The following is an 18,564-nucleotide window of genomic DNA, read 5'->3' on the forward strand; positions in this document are numbered from 1 at the left end:
ATGTAGATGCAAAAGCTCTTGGTTTAGAGTTACCTTGCTTTTAACTTTTGTTTTGTTTAATTTGTAAAACAGTTGTTACTTTATATGCCACTCTTGGTGAAGAGGCAGTAACCTATGGTCTCAATGAATGTGAAGCATCATATCTGATCACTAGCACAGAACTTCTGGAGAGTAAACTTAAGGTAATTGGGGAACCATTTTTTGTCTTTAGTGTAATCTTGCAATATACTGTGCAGTCAGTGCTGAATTTGAGTTCTCTTGAACAGAGTGCATTGTCCAAAATCCCACATCTCAAACACATCATTTGTGTGGATAAGAAGACTATCAGTAAATCAGAATGCCCTGAAGGCCTGGAGATTCATAGTATGGAAATGGTAGAAGAGCTGGGAGCCAAACCAGAAAACAGTAAGTGATCAATTTGGAGGACTAAACAAGTAATCTGGTAAGATGATGTACCTTGATCTTAGGATGTTTGGTAGCAGAGAAGAAACATGCATGCTTCTAATGGAAAAGGAAAGGATGGCATAAAGATTCAACTTTGCAGTTCTCTTAAACAAACATGGCATTAAAGAAACATTTCTGGGTGGTGGGATTCTTACTGCTGCCACGTGCCAAGTGGATTTTACTTGTTTTGATATTCCAAATGCATCATTTTTAAACCATGACTGGCATTGGCATTGACTTTGAGCTCACTCTTAAAATAAGGCACATAAGAGTTAAAGGTCTACCGTGGTGTCGTCTTTTTAAAATCTTCCTTTCCCCGCCCCTTCCTGCCCCCCTAAAAGAGGATGAGATGCACCTTGTTTTAGTAACACTTTTTCCTTTTCACTGAATAATTTTGTAGCTACCAAACCCTTCAAATTCATGGGGCAAAGCACTGCATGTGTTCTTCCCACCCCTGATAACTATATTGGGCAGGCATGGGAATCGCAGGCATGAGGATTTGTTCTTTTTAATACCTGGTAATGCTTAGCCAAATCTAATGACCCCTTAACAGGACTAAGAGAAAAACAGAGTTAAGATGAACCTGCTTATAAATTTGGCTTCTGGTTTTTTCCATTAAGAGTTTTTAACAGAGGCAGGCCCACATTGATACAAAGAAGGCTCTGCAAGTGCTATGGATGGAAAATCTGACTCTTTTTCCATTCACTCATTTCACTCTAACGCAGGGGTGGCAGATATATGGCCTGTGGGCCAGATTGCAGCCACTCAACCTGGCCCGTTTGGCTACCAGTTAGCCTTTCATCCTGGTAAGTGTTTCTTACAGAGGGCAGTTAGGGCAAGCACCATAAGCTTGATCTGGGGCTCCCATTTCATTTGTTCATTGATCTGAGTCTTACTTCTAGCTAAAGTAATGTGAGCATTTTTTTTCTGTTACCTTTTATAGTAGGCATCCCTATAACCAGACCCATTCCAACAGACCTGGCTTTAGTAATGTATACTAGTGGTTCCACTGGGCGACCTAAAGGAGTGATGATGATGCATAAGAACTTGGTAGCTGGAATGACAGGCCAGTGTGAGCGAATACCTGGACTGGGGTAAGAATCTCTTGTCATGCATATGGATAAATAGTTTTGTTGGGATATATCTTCTCACATGATTCCAAGGTTTCTAGTCACTGTTCTTTTAAAAGAATGTGATTTACCTACCCCCCTTTTTCTATCTGTTTAATATTTTCTTTACATGAAGTTGTCTCTTTCTAAAGTTGCTTTGGAGGTGGTATTTGTCTAGAAACAATTTTGTGTCTCTGGCTCTTTGCTGCCTTTGTGCTTTTTCTATCCCTATTTTGGACCTCCTTTAGAAGACAGCAGGGTTCCTTTTAAGTTTCTTTCCTCTTGAGGTCTCCATACTCTCAAGATAGCAACCTGCTGTGCTGTGTATATGGAGAGACTTCTATATCTTTTTCACGTAGGGTTTCTCTTCAGCTTATTAAAGGTTCACAAACTCTCAGCATGAAATCTGAGTGGAGTGCACAGGCTGGTGTTTCTGAGTAGACTTTTTTTTTTTTTTTTTTTCAGCATTGCCTTGAGGAGTGTGAGTACATAGTCCTGGTGGACTAGGTCCACCTAGATTCTTGTATGTGTGCTACACCAGCCTGTTTCACTACCTTGTTCACCTCAAGCAGAGAGTTAAGATTTCTTCCCTTAAATTAATTTGGTAGCTAATTTCATTTTAAATATTTTATTAAGGTTGCAAGTTGAAACAATGTACAACAAAAGAACAGTGGGGGAAAATAAGTCATTAAGCTTTGATCACACTAGGATCAATGTAATTAAGCAAAGCCCTCATGAAGAAATATGCAAAATGTTGAAGGCAAACAGGTTCAATACAGTGCCTTGTCTTCAGGTTAATAAAGGACATGTTGTCATACAGTACTTGAAATGACCTAGTGTTAAAGAAGCTTCTGCTGTCAGCTATAAATATTTCCCGATTTCTTTTATGCTGGTGAAAGCCCTTTTTTGAAGTTTTTTCTAGTTGTCAACTCCATGTATTCTTGGTGAAAAATTACTTTAGATCAAAATGAATGACTTGACTTCCTAGTGACTGAACCCTACCCCCTGCTCCCCCTCACAATCTTCGTTTTAAGATTAGGGGCCATTATTTCAGTGGGAACACTTCTACGACACTTATAAGTGGCAAAACTGAGGTAAGATTTGATTTGTATATAGGTGACTAGACACCAGTAGTGACCTGTTGTCATGTAGGCTTCTGGAAAACTAACATTTCATCTCTGTTCTTATATATACTCAATATTCTGTTAAACTAAATGAAGTATTTTCTGCTCAGTCTTGCATCATAGTTTAATCACATAGTACTTTCTTTGCCAGATCTAAGGACACTTACATTGGGTACTTGCCTCTGGCTCATGTATTAGAATTGACAGCAGAACTTTCCTGTGTTGCATATGGCTGCAGCATTGGATACTCCTCTCCACTCACACTCTCAGACCAGGTAAGGTAAAACTATCAGGTTGGTGGTTAAGCAAAATCTCAGCTCTGTTTGTTGCTGTGTCCTTGCTGGTCAGTCATTGGTTTACCCTTGAAAAATGTTATCAATATCATGCGCAAAAGAACTAGAGGTTCACTGATGCATTGGTCCGATATCAGTACCAGTTGGATATAAGAAAAATTGTCTATTGGCCTGTGGGGCCAATTTTTTTAAAATTTTGACTGATTTTAAATGCCTGTGCTGTGTGCAGCCATCTCATGCCATGCAGATCTGGGGCATGGTTGTGTGTCTCCCCCCCCCACTGGCCGGGCAGTGCTAGCGCCTGCTCCTGCCCTCCCTCACTGCAGGGGATTGATTTGCTCCCCCATGCCCCTTCCCGTCCCCTCCCACACCAGACTGACCAGTTGATGGCCACTGTTTTGGAAATCAGATCCAGTATTGGTCAATGTGCCCCCTTAAATATTGGATATCAGCCCACAATCTCTTATCTGTGCACCCCCTAAACAGAACCTTCTCAAAACTTAACTTCCTTCCTTCTGCTCTCCTAAAATAAGGTCCTAATGAAGCTAAAGCAGGTTGTATCACAATTTTTATCAACATTTTGAGCTTACATGTTCTTTAAGTGACATTGACTTTATCTGTAAATGAAAAGAGAAAGCATGCTTATGACTTTCTGTGGTGTTAAACAATAAATTGGTAATTAGAGAATTAATTGCCATCCAAAGACCAACTGCATTTAACACAGCCATGCCTAGCAATTAATCTAAATTTTAAAAGAGTTTTCGCTATTATTGACGTCCCTTTTTTCTCTCCAGTCCCATGCTTATCTCTTGAGTTTGGGCACTTTGCCCTAAAAACAAAACATTGACCAATTTGTATCCCACTGGGCCACTGAGGGGGCACTATGTACTGTGAAAGTGCCAGCTGGCTCTTTTAAAATGTAATAGCAGGTGTGTGGGAACGGAGGAGGTGCAAAGGTTTTTAATCACTGGCATTTTATTTTAATTGTTTTCTGGTGGTAGTTTGTTTTTCATGACCTAGGCCCATATCAGGTTTTGTGCTTTTAACTGTGGGTTTTGGCTCCTTTTTTGGTTTTGAAGCCTCTCTTTGTTTACTCTTCTTACTTTAAAAAAAAAGGTTAATAAGAATCACAGAAGGTTGCTCAATCCGCTCTCCCCTGTTTTCTCCCTCCCCGGTGTAACCATTGCATAAAAATCAATATAAATTGGTATGGACAAGGACTGTGCCGAGATTAACCTAAATTATCTGCCCAGTAATTGCTTTCTAAATTGCTACCTAGCCCCTTTGCTCAGGTTTGGGGTTTTTACCTTGCTTAACAGTTTTTTGAGAAACTGTGGACAGGGAGTTGGGTAGAGATAGGAATGCTACTAATGAAAGCTATTGGCACCTATTTCACTGAAAGTCCCTCTGAGAAAGTTATGGAAGTGATGAAAAACTTAAGCAGCTGGGAGAGAAAAGTGAATGAAAGTTTGTTGCACACATTAGCAGACAGATACATAGCACAGAGAGGCTGAAGAACCATTAAAGTATCAAATAGCAACATGCCAGAACCCTGCCTGGGGAACTGGCTCTTGGAAATCACCTGGAAGTTATACCATACAATAGAAACTGCTAAAACAAAAATAATAAAAGGAAATACGATATATTCCTGGGTTTGTTCTAGTAGGCTTTCTTTCACAACTGCTTGGCAGGAGATTGCAGCCAACTGTGATATTCTTTTCTGTTCCACCCCATTGAGAGAGAACCACTTTGGAGTAAATAGTTGTTCTTGGGGAAACTGCCCATTAAGTAATCTCCTGATTTTTCTTTTTTTTATTTGTCATTCTGATCTTCCTCTAATCGGTGACACCTGAAAAAATAGTAACATTTTTTTTCTTTTTATTACAGTCAAGTAAAATTAAGAAGGGAAGCAAAGGAGACTGTACTGTACTGAAGCCCACATTGATGGCTGCAGTGCCTGTAAGTATGGAGAAGACTTAGCAAGAGCACTCCTGTTTTTTCTGTGTTACTGCTGGAATGAACCATACACTTGCTTCATTGATAGTAAATTGTCCCTTGGGAGAAGAGTGAAATGCCGTGTGTGAAAGTTTCAGTTCTCACTGTTCTAGATATAATTGGTGTCATCCAGCAGTAGACTGCTGAAGCACAAGACCGCTGCCTTTAAATGTTATCAGGGTGTAGGTTGTAGCCGTGTTGGCCTAAATACATAGGCAAACAGAGTTCTTTGGGTGAATCTGATCTCTTTTATTAGTTGGTCTAATAAAAGATATCAGATTCAGCCAAAGAACCTTGTCTGCCTTCTTTAAACGTTATAATTTATAAACAAACAAACAAACAAAAACAAAAAAAACAAGTAATTGAGCTGTTGGTCTGTCTAATGCAAGAGTGGAAGGAGCATGTTCATAAAGTCTTGTGCATTCACAAATGTAAAATATTTTTGAACAGGAAAGTAAGCAACTTAAAACATCAGACTGGAAGGTAGTCCAGGCCCTAGAACTGCAGGTAACCATTTAATAGGTGTTGCCTTCAGATGGGTCCATATGACATCTTCCCTGAACAGCACAAGCTACTCAGCAGCCCCAACACCTAATAAAAAGGACCTTTAGTATAAAAGAATCTCAAACTGCACAATATCACAGGAAGGCAGCAGGAGAGAGCAAAGTCTTGGCTTTGCCATTTGTAGGTGAATAGGCCTAGAAGAAGCAACTAATATCCCAGACTAGTAATGAAACTCCCAAATGTTATTGCCAGACTGACTTGAGGAGGGGAAAAAAAATCTTCCTAATAGCCAATTCTAAGGGATTCTTAACCCTGAGCATGTAAACAAGACATCAGCAGGTGCCCAAGAGCTTCCTCAATACCATGCAGAATTGCCAGTACAGCCTCCCCAGTGCCCCATTTCTAGCTGTAGCTGATACTCCAGACTTCAGAAGAAGATAGTCGGGGAGAATGCAATAGAGTTAGACATAGGTGGGGGGTGGGGGCACAGAGAGTAGAATTCCTTTCCGGTCCTGAAGCGTGGAATGCTTAATTTTTAAATGCAGTATTAAATGTAGCGCAACAAGCACCACAAGCATATTGGGCTCAGGGAGGAAGGAGACAGCTGTTGCAGCTACCTAGCTTGCTCTTGCCTGTGTGCAGAAATAAGCAATAATAGCCTCTGTAGTCTAGACTAAGGGTGTATTTAAAAAAAATACCGTAAGGAACTGAACTCTGATAACCCCATCATCCCAACAGCAAACACTGCTCCAACCTTTGACTTCCCCCTGCTCCCTCTTAAGGCCAGTTTCTTTAGCTCCAGCCTCTGCCACCAGGCCCTGTGCTGTCAGCAGGGTCAAGGACCTTGCTGACAGCATGTCGCCAGACACTCTGATGTAAGAATCACGTGTAGCAATCGGGTCTCCTTTTAGCCCCTTCCAAGGATACAAACAGTTTGAACACCCAAAGCCTCCTGTTTTTGCAAATAACGTTCTTGCAGCCTTATTCCTGATAGGCTTATGAACCTCCTTCAGGAAAAAAATTGTGAATTCAAACTTCTATGTTTTCAGTGCATTCTGTTATGTCTGCCAGCTGCAGTATGTGGTGTCACCAGCACTTTCTCTGGCCTACCATAAACTGTCCCAGTCCATATGAATGTGACTGTGTTTTCAGTCAGACTTTTAACTGATTTTGTCATTTTAAAGATTATTTCAACGTGCGTAATAGTACATAACAGTAGGCAGCATACAGAGTCCAGAAGTAGTAATGCATCTGTATGATGGGTACTATTATCTAGCTTGGGTGGGAGGGGGAGGTATCTTTATGCTCAGGTCAGTGGGGAGAATGGTTTAAGATTTAAGAATCGGCTAGTAGAAATCCTATTATACTGTTGTTTAGTGCTCGGTGGTTGCAGAGGTACTTTGGTTACTTTTCCCGGACTGACCGTGGCATTTGAAGATCACACTACAATATATGCCAATATGTGACTTATTTTTTTAGCTTTAGAATTTGAGAGGGGATGGAGGAGGAAAGGGGAAGTAGAGGACATGAGTACACCTTTTCCTAAATGCTATTCTACCCACCTTTGGATAGCCCACAGCTACAATGGGCTATATACTGATTAACTAGATGATGCCTTAAACTGTTAACTATTATCCAACAAACTGGCAGAGACGGCATAGCTGCGCCTTTTCATGCAGGACAATCAAGTACTATTTCTTGGTTTCTAGCACAATTGATGCATGTCCTTCCTGTCAAAAATAGTAATTCTTGTCTCTCTCTTTAATCTTTTCTCTATAGGAAATAATGGACCGAATTTATAAGAATGTCATGAGCAAAGTCCAAGAGATGAACTGTATTCAGAAAACTCTGTTTAAAATAGGCTATGATTATAAACAGGAACAGATCAAGAGGGGCTATGATGCACCTCTGTGTAATTTGTAAGTATGACTATAAGGGTTCAGATCTGTGTGGTTTACAAGGGAAGTCAAGAGAACTCTAATCAGGCCAGGTTGTACACCAGAAAAATGATCTCATGCCCCAACATGTTTTAATTTAGCAAACAGAATAAGATCTAATGACTTAAGTGGAAGACAGGAAAGCTCTGATATTAAAAGCTGACTTTTCAAGTAAGAATAATCACTGGAACAAGCTTTCCAGGTAGTTTGTTTATTTGTTTTATTGTTGTGGTTTTTAAACAAAAATGAAAAGACCTGGAAGTTTTCTTAAAACCATTTGTCCTGTATTGGGCAAGATGAAAGGAACTGCTAAATAAAATGCCATGGCTTTTTTGCCGTGTTTGACAGACTACATGCTCATTTATGATCCCTTCTGTGACGCTTGATTTTATGTCTAGGTGTGTCAGATGAGTAGGTGAAGAGGGTAGTTATATTCTCTTGTCTGTCTTACAAATTAACTGAGCAAGTGATGTTTAAATGCAACTCTTTTCCCTCTAGACTGTTGTTTAAAAAGGTAAAAGCCCTGCTGGGAGGGAATGTGCGTATGATGCTGTCTGGAGGAGCACCTCTCTCGTCTCAGACGCAAAGGTTCATGAACATCTGTTTCTGCTGTCCTGTTGGCCAGGGGTATGGATTAACAGAAACATGTGGAGCTGGAACCATTACTGAAGGTATGTTAACGTGCTTCTGGACACATGCATGGAAGTTGCAGATTTCAGCTCTTCAGTTCTTATAATTCACTGAAAATAGTCATAGCTCTTACATATTATAGAGTAACTTGCTAGGTCTTGAACAGGAAAACAGCTTCTATGCCAAACTGAAAAATCTTTGTTCACCTTTCTAGTTGCTGACTATAGCACTGGCAGAGTTGGAGCTCCTCTCATTTGCTGTGAGATTAAATTGAGAGATTGGCAAGAAGGTGAGTGCTATTTTTTCAGTTTCTTTAAATAAAGACTTCAGTAAATATGGCCTCAATTTTTCAAACTAGTAGTAAAATATAAGTGTGTTTCAAACCCTGAAAAATATAGTAGAATACAAAGTACTGTGTTTTTTAGCATCTGATGTAGTAGGCTGTTGCATCTGAAAGCTCATGTCTCTGAATCAGTCTCTAAGGCAGGAGTGGGCAATTATTTGGACTGGAGGGCCACTTGAGGTGTTTTGGTAAGTTGTTTATAGCCAGGTCAGTGTTGACTCTCGCCACGTTCTTCCCCCCAACAGCTCACCAAAACTTCCCAAGTGGTAGATTACTAGACTAGTCCAGGGGTGCAAGATGGAGTGGGCAGCCCAGGACCCCCCCATGGGCAGGGCATGCTCAGCTGGGCAGATGGGATGGAACTGTAGGTGGGCAGGGAACTGTCTGGGAGCAGGACAGACGTGGGGCTAGAGTGGTGAAAGCATGGGGCTGATGCCCAGGGCAGAGCTGTGATCCACATTCTGCACAGGCCCATGCCATCATCAGCCAGTGATCCTGCCCCCCCTTGCCCCATCCTGCTCTTAGATGCTGTTCCTCACATACCTATGGCATCATCTTATCCACCCAGCCGAGTGCACCCTACTCGCAGGGGTCCCAAGCGAGTCTCTTTGAAGACCCTGCCCATTCTGGCCAATGCCCCCAGCAGTGGGTACAGGGCAGACAGGCCTGGAGTGTCTGGGCAGCAGGGCTGGGTTTGGCAGAAGTGGCAACACTGGCAGCGGCTACCAGATGAAACTCTACTGCCCTGAAGCTGAGTCCAGCCATCATGCTGCTCCAGCCTTGCTGTGTCCCTGGGGGCAGTAAAACCTGCTGCACGTGCCATGGCCCAGGGTGTTGCCTGTGCCTGCGCTAAGCAGGACTAAGAAACCTGTCGTGGGCCCAATTTTAAAATCCCTTGGCAGGACAGATCTGGCCCACAGGGCATATTTTGCCCACCCCTGCTCTGAGGTGCTGCCCTGCCCTGCCTTCTGCTATGCTTGTTCTTAGAACTCGCACTTCACTGTAGATTGTACGGCAGCTGGGGGTTCTGTTTTGCAATCTCTTGATATGTGGACAGCCATTTTATGTTTTTTATATTGTTTTACTGTGGCCAAGAGATGATTTCAGTACATGTTTCCCTTAGTTCCCTGCAGAGGAATGCATTTTGTATAATGGACTCAAATTTATTTTGCAATTTACAGGGGGCTACACTTGCAGAGACAAGCCCAATCCTAGAGGAGAGATTATAATAGGTGGACCCAATGTTTCTCTGGGATACTTCAAAAATGATGAGAAGACAACAGAAGATTTCTCTGTGGATGAAAATGGCCAGAGATGGTTTTGTACTGGAGATATTGGAGAATTTCATTCTGATGGTTGCCTGCAGATCATAGGTTGGCCTCAATTTTTGCAAACTTAAGCATCTTGTTAAATTAAGATTTTAAGACTGTTCAATATAGCTATAAACATGAGCAGTCCCACTGAGGCTGGTAGCGATTTTTATTTTGCGCTTAAAGATATACACATAATTGGGGATCTATTTAAATTGTGCTGGAAGAGCACTATGCATTAGCTCCTTTAATCTTTCTCTTTTTGGCGTGCCCCCCCCATGTGCTGATTGGCTGAGGGACCCCAACAGCCTTGCCACTTGGTCCTGATGGGCAAGGAGAGAAAAACCATGCTTTTAAATATGCGGCAGCTTTTGCCTTCTGGCTGATCCGTAGAAACTGGGGCCTTGCCGACAATCGGTGTGGGGGGGCATGTGGCAAAAAGAGCAAGATTAAAGGTGCTGCTGTGCAATGCCCTTGCGGTGCGACTTGGGTCGATCACTACACATAAGTAACTTGCTGAATCAGTCATGAAAGCACATTCTCAAACATTACCATGATCATGAGAAGCTCTGTAACTGATGCTATCATGTGTAATCGTATCCCTGTCTATATCCAGCCTATGTAGACTGAAAAGTGGGGGGAGAGGCAGGGGACTCGGCATTAATTCCATAGTTAAGAATTCAAATATCTGTTCTTGAAAGATGCTTCATACAGTAAACGTTCTTGAGAATGAAACTAATGGATTCTTACAAAGGATTTTTAACTCTTAAGTCTTCCATAGTGTTCTGTTTAAACTTCAGAAAAATGTGGTACTTAATGTTTTTGCAACTAAATATATAGAAGTGAAGTAATCAAAACTTCTCTCTAACTGTTCCTTAGATCGTAAAAAAGACTTGGTGAAGCTGCAAGCAGGAGAATATGTATCTCTGGCCAAAGTAGAAGCAGCACTGAAGAACTGTCCACTTATTGATAATATTTGTGCTTATGCCAAAAGGTGAGTTCTCACTTGTTCCTCTGTGCTTTTCAGAAATTCATTTTAAAGGGGCTCCTTTTGCTTGTCGTATACACTAAAAGTTCTGTTATCTGGCATCTTGCAAGCCAGCATGCTCCACTAACCAGCATGCCGGCTTGTAAGATAAAGTGAAATCGGAAGTGCCCATTGTGGCGCTTCCGGTTTCTCTGAGCCCCCATTGCTCAGGGCAAAGCAGCCTGCACAGGGCTGTGTGAGACCTGCCTCCCAGGACCTGTGGGGCCCACAGGTCCTTGCAGGAGTGGCGGCGATGCTCAATTAACTGGTATATTTTGTTACCCGGCATCCCCCGTTCCCAGGGGATAATGGAGCTTTTACTGTGTATATATTTAGGACATGCCTAAAATGCTAGTTCACTGATGCACTAAAGCTCTTTTTATAAAAAGTAAAATGCCTCTTAAAGATCCACCCCTAATATGGCTTGGGAATAATAGCTCCTAACTCCTATTATAAGAAGCAAGGAAGGATCATGGCCAGTCTGCACTATGACCTTGGTGCCCTTGAGAAACTGTAGGAGGTTAGCTAGACTGTACAGGCTCCTGGCTTAGAATCGTAGAATAATAGAAAATTTGGGCTGGAAGGGGCCTCAGGAGGTCTAGTTGAACCCCCTGCTCAAACCAGTACTATCCCCAACTATCTCATTCCAGCCAGGGCTTTGTTAAGCCAGGCCTTTAAAAACCTCCAAGGATGGAGATTCCACCACCTCTCTTAAGTAACCACTAACCAGTGCTTCACCACTCTCCTAGTGAGAGTGTTTCCTAGTATGCAACCTACACCTCCCTTGCTGCAGCTTGAGACCATTGTTCTTGTTCTATCATCATTGAGAACAGTTTATCTAGCTCTATCCTCTTTTTTGGAACCACCCTTCAGGTAATTAAAGGTTGCTATCAAATCCCCTGTCTCTTGCAGACTAAATAAGCCCAGCTTCCCTTAGCCTCTCCTCATAAGTCATGTGTCCCAGCCCATGAGCCATTTTCGTTGTTCTCCACTGGACTCTCTCCAACTTTGTCCACATCCTTTCTGTAGTGGGGGGGCCCAAAACTGGACACAGTGCTCCAGATGTGATCTCATCACTGCAGAGAAGAGCAAAATAGTTAGCTCCTTCAGTCTGGTGGCAAGGTTCCTGCTAATGCAGCGCAGCATGCTGTTTGCCTTCTTGGCAATAAGGGCACACTGCTGACTCATCCACCTAGCTGTCCACTGTAACCTCCCCCCACAAGTTCTTCTTTGCAGAGCTGCTGCCCAGCCAGTCAGCCCCAGGCTGTACTGGTGCATGGGATTGTTCCGTCCTAAGTGCAGGACTTTGCACTTGTCCTTATTGAACCTTAAGATTTTTTTTGGCCCAATCCTCCAATTTGTCTAGGGGTCACTCTGAACCTTTGGAATGTAGTGATTGCAGAGGTGGCTTAAAGCAGGGTGGTCCAGTTTCTAAGTGGCTGAGGGCTGCATGCCGTGTGAGTCATACCAGTGTAAGCCACGGTTCCTGGAGTTGCATCCCTTCCCCCCCGCACCACACAAGTGGCTTTTACTGCACACAGGCGGCACCTCCCTACCCCCATGCCATACCATGTATGGGGAGCCCCCACATCAGTTCTCTTGCTGAACCCTACCATGGGCTCTTCTAGTGCTGTGGGTTGCATGGCCTTGCCCCCTGGAATGGGAGTAGGAAGGAAAAGTTAAGGCAGGTGGTACGAAACTAGGGTCTCCAGCTCCAGCAAACACTGGAGCAGCAGGAGGAGTTGTAGCCTGTAATGAGGAGCCCAGGGCTGCTCATTAACCGGTGCAGGCTGCCAGTTGGACCACCTTGGCTTAGTGACCATGTGCATGTTTCTCCTACCCCAAATTCAGTCAGTCCTGTCTCAAATGAAGGAATGAATAGTAGCCTTTCCCCCTTAAATGCAAGTAAAATCCACATTGTACAGATTTTGCCTTCAGTGAGACTACTAGAGCAATATTCACCTTGCCACTTGGAGCCTGATGGAAGGGAGATACCTGAAGAGATGTCGCTTGTAATTCTTAACTTGCTGAACATAAATGGAGTAGAAAATCTGGACCTTCCTTTAACTTGTTAGAAGTTGTCAACAAGTTCAAGTAACTTACAAAAGTTGCAATCTCTTGCAATTCAGATATGGTCAAAGATTGTCACCAAAGGACCGACATTACAGTTTGGGAAAGAATATTGACTACAAATATGAAAGCACTGAAGAATATTTTCTTGGGCTGAAAGGCATTTTTGTACTCTTTTTTTTTTTTAATTATTGTCACTTGCCTATTTTTAGTTCTTGTTTTCCCATCCTGTTTCAGCGACCAGTCGTATGTGATCAGTTTTGTGGTGCCTAACCAAAAGAAGCTGACAGCATTGGCTGAACAGAAAAGTGTCAGTGGGTCATGGATTGATATCTGTAACAACCCTATCATGGAAGCTGAAATACTGAAAGAAATAAAAGAAGTTGCAAACAAGAGTAAGTAAAGTTAGCTTGTCTGCTGTACTAGCCAAGTCCAAATGTAAGTCTGACCAGATGTAGAGAAGTCTGCCCTACTCGGGGCCTCACAGTTGCCTGCCTTCCTTTCCCAAAGGTTAGAAATGGGGCACAGACCAAGAATGCACTGACTTTGAGTTTCCTTCAATTTATTTTTATTAGAAGAATGCATGCTAGTCTCCTAATCAGTACATCCCATGAGAAGGATACTGCTGCTTGCTAAACTGTGAAATTTTAACTAAGATGCAGGTTTCTTGTACAGTACATGTAAGGCCTGGAAGGAGCAAACAAAATGTGGGAGCTATTGATAGTGGTGGTATGGCAGGGAGCAAGTGTGTGTCAAGGAAAGTCTCTTTCCAATGTCCTTGTCCTTCAAGCTTGACCTGTAGAATTCCATGTCGTTTCAAATAATGAAGATCAAAAACAACTTGAGGAGGTGACCTTTTCAAGGAAAAGAGAATAGTAAGGGCTTTGCAGCCAAACATTAGAGGGGGCATTATTCTTTTTGGGCTTTGATGATGATCCAACCAATAGAGTAGAAAGAAGACTCTTCCATCATCACTGGCTATCTTAATCAGGGTGAATAAACATCAAAAAAAAAAAAATTTAAACTCAAGAAATCAGATTTCTAAAAAATTAAATCGGGGTTTTTGATGTAAGCATATTTTTAAGATGCTTTAAAAAAACAACTTGCATTAAAACTATCTTTATATAAAGTTAAGATGATATATATGTTAAAGCTCAAAGATACCATCATGGAATAGGGATTATAACTTCTAATTATATACTATTTGAAAAAATATATTCTTGTAACCTTTTCAGAAGTTTTAGGCATAGGCCTGTTGTGACCTATTTATGAGTATATTAGGGGCCCAATCTTATGGGGTTCTCAGAGGCTCCTCTATAGTTTAGTAAAGATTTGGGGCTTGGTGCTCAGTCTAGATCCCATTAAGCATCTCTGTGATGCTTAATTTGTTTTCAAACTGAATTAGTGTCTCCAGAGATCATAGACAGACAAGGTTCTTTTGATGGGACCAACTAAATAGTTGGAAAAATTGTTTTCTGCAAGTTGTTGGGCGTAAATGCCCTTCAGGCACAGTGAGTTGGTTGTCTCCAGAGAAAATCCTTGTTAACGGCAGTGTGTGGAGATGAGAGAGAACAGACCTGATTACCCACCCATCAGCCCTACTGTCTCTGCACAAGTTTGTGTACCCAGTCAAGCCCTTGCATTTCTCTAAAAGTACAAAGTTTCAAAAAGTTAAATGAATAAAAAAATCAAACAATATGAATAAACTTTTTGTAGAAAACAGTAATTAAATCAAGGCTTCCTGACCAGTGACTTTAAATCCATAATTTAAACCTATTTGATTTTAAATCAATTCCGTTTTTATGTTCCTTTTAGGGATTGGCTTAAATCCTTCACCACTTGTTAGCCATAGTTTTATCTAAAATGTATTCAGATTTTCATGTAGTCTTCAGTCTTTGCAACTACTAAACAGAGCACCATGAATTTGGAATTAACAGAACATTCTGCCATTATGAATAGGCCTATCTAAACACGATGACGTGTCTGTGTTTCAATAATAGCCCACAGTTACAGGGACTGAAGGTTGCTAATGGGTTAGCCATGGTTGCTGGTTGGTGTTCATCAGTCTGTTTACTACCATCTAGTGGCTGTACTAATGTTAGACTTTGGAAATTCAGGGTGTATGGTTTTTGTTTTTTGTTTTTTTTGTTTTGTGTTTTTTTAATTCATATTTAAAGTCAGCCTTTTGAGCGGTCTTCAGCTACTCCTTGAGTCCCTTGTAGCCGCAAGCATAACAAAACGGCAGTGAAGGCTACCAGTGATAGTAGCTCAGCCAGCCAGCAGCGGTGGCATCTGTTCATCAGCCAGTGATGGTGGATTGCAGTGGTAGCAGCTATTAACTTTTTTACATCCCCCTCTTCCTGCTTAAGTTGGTGCCCTAGTTGCCTCCTCTAATTAGGCTGCTTCTGTCTGTCTGTACATGCCTACACCAGAGTCATCCACACTGGAATCTTAGTGCCATGTGCAATAAGCATGTAGCCTTTTTTAGGACTCTATGCACAGGCTCGGTCTCTGGGTTTGCCTTTGTTTGAGGAAGTGGGGTAGGACGACAGGAAAAATCTGTGGCCATGAACAGCTCATGCCCCCAGTAGCTGGTGGGGTATGGCTGTGCCGGCAGCAGTGAGTGGGGAGCTCCCACAGACTCCTTTTTTCTGCAGGGGTGCACTGCCACACAGGGTTCACGTGTACCTGCATACACCCCCTACATGTCACCCCTGTCTGTGGAATTGCTGATGGCAAAATTCCTGTGATTTGAGGCTTACAATAAGCTGATCAACTCCACACCATGGAAAAGGGCAAGTGATAGTACAGTCAATCTTATACCTGAAAGCTCTCAGATCTGGAAACTCTGCTAAGATCTTCTGTCTGAGGTCCAACTTGGGTATTTACAAGATGCATTACTGGTATGTATGGGCTTGAAAACCTCTTTAACTTTCAGCATTGACCTGGCTCCACTCTGAGTCGATTCAAATTCTGCTATAGCAGTGCCTGTCAAGGCTGTGTGTTCCATGCCTGGTATTTCTGTAGCAAGGGTTCAGGCTGCCCTGTCCTCTATAGTTTTCCTTTGCAGCTTGTAACAGCAAGACAGAATCTAGGAAGTGTCTGATCTAGTGGCTGCTAGTTCTGAACTGTGGATAAGTGTACTCCTTCTACAGACCCTCATGACCCATACTTAACATATAATTGCCATCATATCTATTCACCTGCCTGACCTGGGTAGTTAGTTAGATCTACCTGTACAGGGCCACTTAATAAACCGGAGGCTACAAGCACTGTTCATATGCAAGGCCCACTTTTCTGGAATCCTCAGCAGCTTGGGCTTTGAATATGAGGGAATACAGGAGAGTTGTATTCTCTCCATGCTTTATTCCAGTTATATAGGGGCATAAGACAGCTTTAACCATGTCTGTGGCCCCAAAGGACCCTGCTGGAGAAGAACCATTGTGCTAGGTACAAGCATGGAACAAGTTGGTCCCTGTTCTAAAGAGCATGTAGTCTTAATAAATGTTAAATCATTTACACCTTTTTCTATTGCTAACAGTCTGTTTCGGAAGAGTTTTAAGTTCACCTTAGTTTGCTTTGTAAGGAAGGCTTCTTTGTATGCAAGAGTGAGCTCTAATGGCCATGTCAACTTCTAAGGAATATGCAATTGTACTATAACAAAAGGAGAGAGAAGCCCATTCATATTGGACTCTGTAAACACATTTTGCTTCCAGGAATAAAGCACTTTTTTATTTTTAGCTTTTAGCCAAGACCTTTCTGGCAACTGGATAACTAGATAGCTGATACTTAACATGATGAAATGCAAACTTGTATGTGGCTTGATATCATAATGCCTGGACTGCACACTAAGAATACATATTTTTGCAATGTGCAGAAAATGTGGAGTTCACGTGTTATAACAGGATGCAAAATGTCCCCTGTGTGTGAATACAGATGCACAGATATGTGCACAAGAACATTACTGACTTGTATTTGCTTTTTTTGGTGCATGCTTCTACAAACTGAGCTTATTAGGCATTGCAAAAAGGCATTGGGCATCAAAACTGCCTAGTAAAAGTCTGCACAGTTTGGCTGGTTCTGAAATTCCTATTGTACAAAAGGAAGCTAAGGTGCTGGATTTTCACTTTCCTTTAATGCTACTATGGCTAACAGTATTCATAGTCCTTACTTAATTAGCTCCCGGCTATGTTCTACAACTGTACATCATTGTACTCTGAGCTTGTCAGAGTGGAGATTCTTTGTTTTGGTACTTTAACAGTTCCCCAGCTAATAGATCTATAAATATGAGAATTACAGTACCACACGCTACCAAAATCCATGGATGGTGTTACTTGGTGCTAAATATTATGGGGGCAAGTTTTTGAATTTGTCGTCTTCAGCAGATGTCACTTCCATTACTTGTATTCAAGTAAGTTGCTGCGCTGTGGTGTAAAGAGTACTGCTGAGTGCAACTCTTAGCTTTAATTATTACGCAGTGTGAATCTGTTTTTTATAGGGGAATAGAAGAGCATATATAACACTAGCTTTTCATTTTTTTTTTTCCTCTCCCCTTGTCTCTGCAGTGAAACTGGAGAGGTTTGAAATACCAATCAAGGTACGATTAAGCCCTGAACCATGGACCCCAGAGACTGGTCTAGTGACTGATGCTTTCAAACTGAAAAGGAAAGAATTGAAGAACCATTACCTCAGTGATATCGAGCGAATGTATGGAGGCAAATAGGTTTCTCAGTTGTATTGACTAAAAACTGTGCAGAAGGTTCCTTCTTATATCCTCCATGACCAAATTTAAGCCTCAGAAGTTTGGACCTCCTTATCTACTGTAGACACCACGTGCAAGTTAAGACGGTGTGTGAAATTGTCAGACTTCCATAACCTTTGAAGCCAAGAGCTGAGGGGAAAATGCTTTTTTTTAACGAAGCAGACCTAGCTCCGAGCAGAAAAGAGATACTTAAATGATTATAATTGTCATCTCCAGCTTTGAGTTAGATAGGATTGTGTGAAACAGTGTGACTGGAGCCCTGTTTTTTCCCACGTGTTTCTGTAGCACATTCCAAGTATCTTTACATCGGCTGTTTTTTTTCCCCCCAATTTTCCCTTTTATCTGAAAAAGAGTTTAAAATATTGATTCAACTCATCTGTGGTGATATTCATGGAAGAGCAAGGTACTTGGTGAAGAAGACTACATTTTAATATTTGCACTGTTTAATGAAATAGGGTGAAGATAAACTGGGAGAAACTAAACACCAATCTTTGCAGCTTTCAGTGTTGGTCTAATATCTGGAATCTTGGGTCCTTTTTGTGGTTAAAAAGATGCCTGTCAAACTTCATATTTTCCAACGTTACCTAAAAGACATAAAGGGTGCCTATATATGTACAGAGGCTGCTCGGATGCGCTGTAACGTGTCGGAGCAGACTTGATTTAATTGAGTCTACTGGAGCATGTGGAGTAATTACCACACTCTAACATCGTGTGCGTCACTGCCCCACCACCATTTTTTCAGCACAGGGACACTGATACATGTGATGCTCTGGGCGCTTTAATTAGAGCAGCTCTTGGAGCCACTCTAAAGCACCCTGCCTCCCAGAGCATGTCTATAAATGCCCAAAGACCCTTTATCATTAATCCCTTCATGGCTAAGGGGAATAAGCTGGAGGGCATAGCAAAGCATTTGGTCCCAATTCCAGAGACTACTATGGCCCCTTATGTATTTGGAATCCTGAGATTCAAAGGGAATTCAATTTACAACCCCCCCCCCCCCCCCCCCCCCCCCCCCC

General features: G+C 42.0%; 1 protein-coding gene across 4 annotated transcripts in view; it reads left to right on the top strand.

Annotated features, from left to right (window-relative positions):
• Positions 1–18,025, top strand: part of ACSL4 (acyl-CoA synthetase long-chain family member 4) — an 83,113-nt gene extending 65,088 nt beyond the window's left edge. For all 4 annotated transcript variants that reach the window (XM_019521537.1, XM_019521535.1, XM_019521536.1 and 1 more), the window contains 12 exons: positions 73–182; positions 267–405; positions 1,388–1,538; positions 2,829–2,952; positions 4,858–4,929; positions 7,249–7,388; positions 7,905–8,077; positions 8,251–8,325; positions 9,561–9,752; positions 10,569–10,683; positions 13,024–13,181; positions 17,352–18,025. In XM_019521537.1, the coding sequence (XP_019377082.1) occupies positions 73–182; positions 267–405; positions 1,388–1,538; positions 2,829–2,952; positions 4,858–4,929; positions 7,249–7,388; positions 7,905–8,077; positions 8,251–8,325; positions 9,561–9,752; positions 10,569–10,683; positions 13,024–13,181; positions 17,352–17,509 (1,607 nt within the window). In that variant the 3' untranslated portion in view covers positions 17,510–18,025. The remainder of the gene's footprint in view (positions 1–72; positions 183–266; positions 406–1,387; positions 1,539–2,828; positions 2,953–4,857; positions 4,930–7,248; positions 7,389–7,904; positions 8,078–8,250; positions 8,326–9,560; positions 9,753–10,568; positions 10,684–13,023; positions 13,182–17,351) is intronic.
• Positions 18,026–18,564: the final 539 nt, after the last annotated feature.

This window comes from Gavialis gangeticus, unplaced genomic scaffold, assembly GCF_001723915.1.
Source record: "Gavialis gangeticus isolate Ggan-Ray unplaced genomic scaffold, GavGan_comp1, whole genome shotgun sequence".
Taxonomy (NCBI): domain Eukaryota; kingdom Metazoa; phylum Chordata; order Crocodylia; family Gavialidae; genus Gavialis; species Gavialis gangeticus.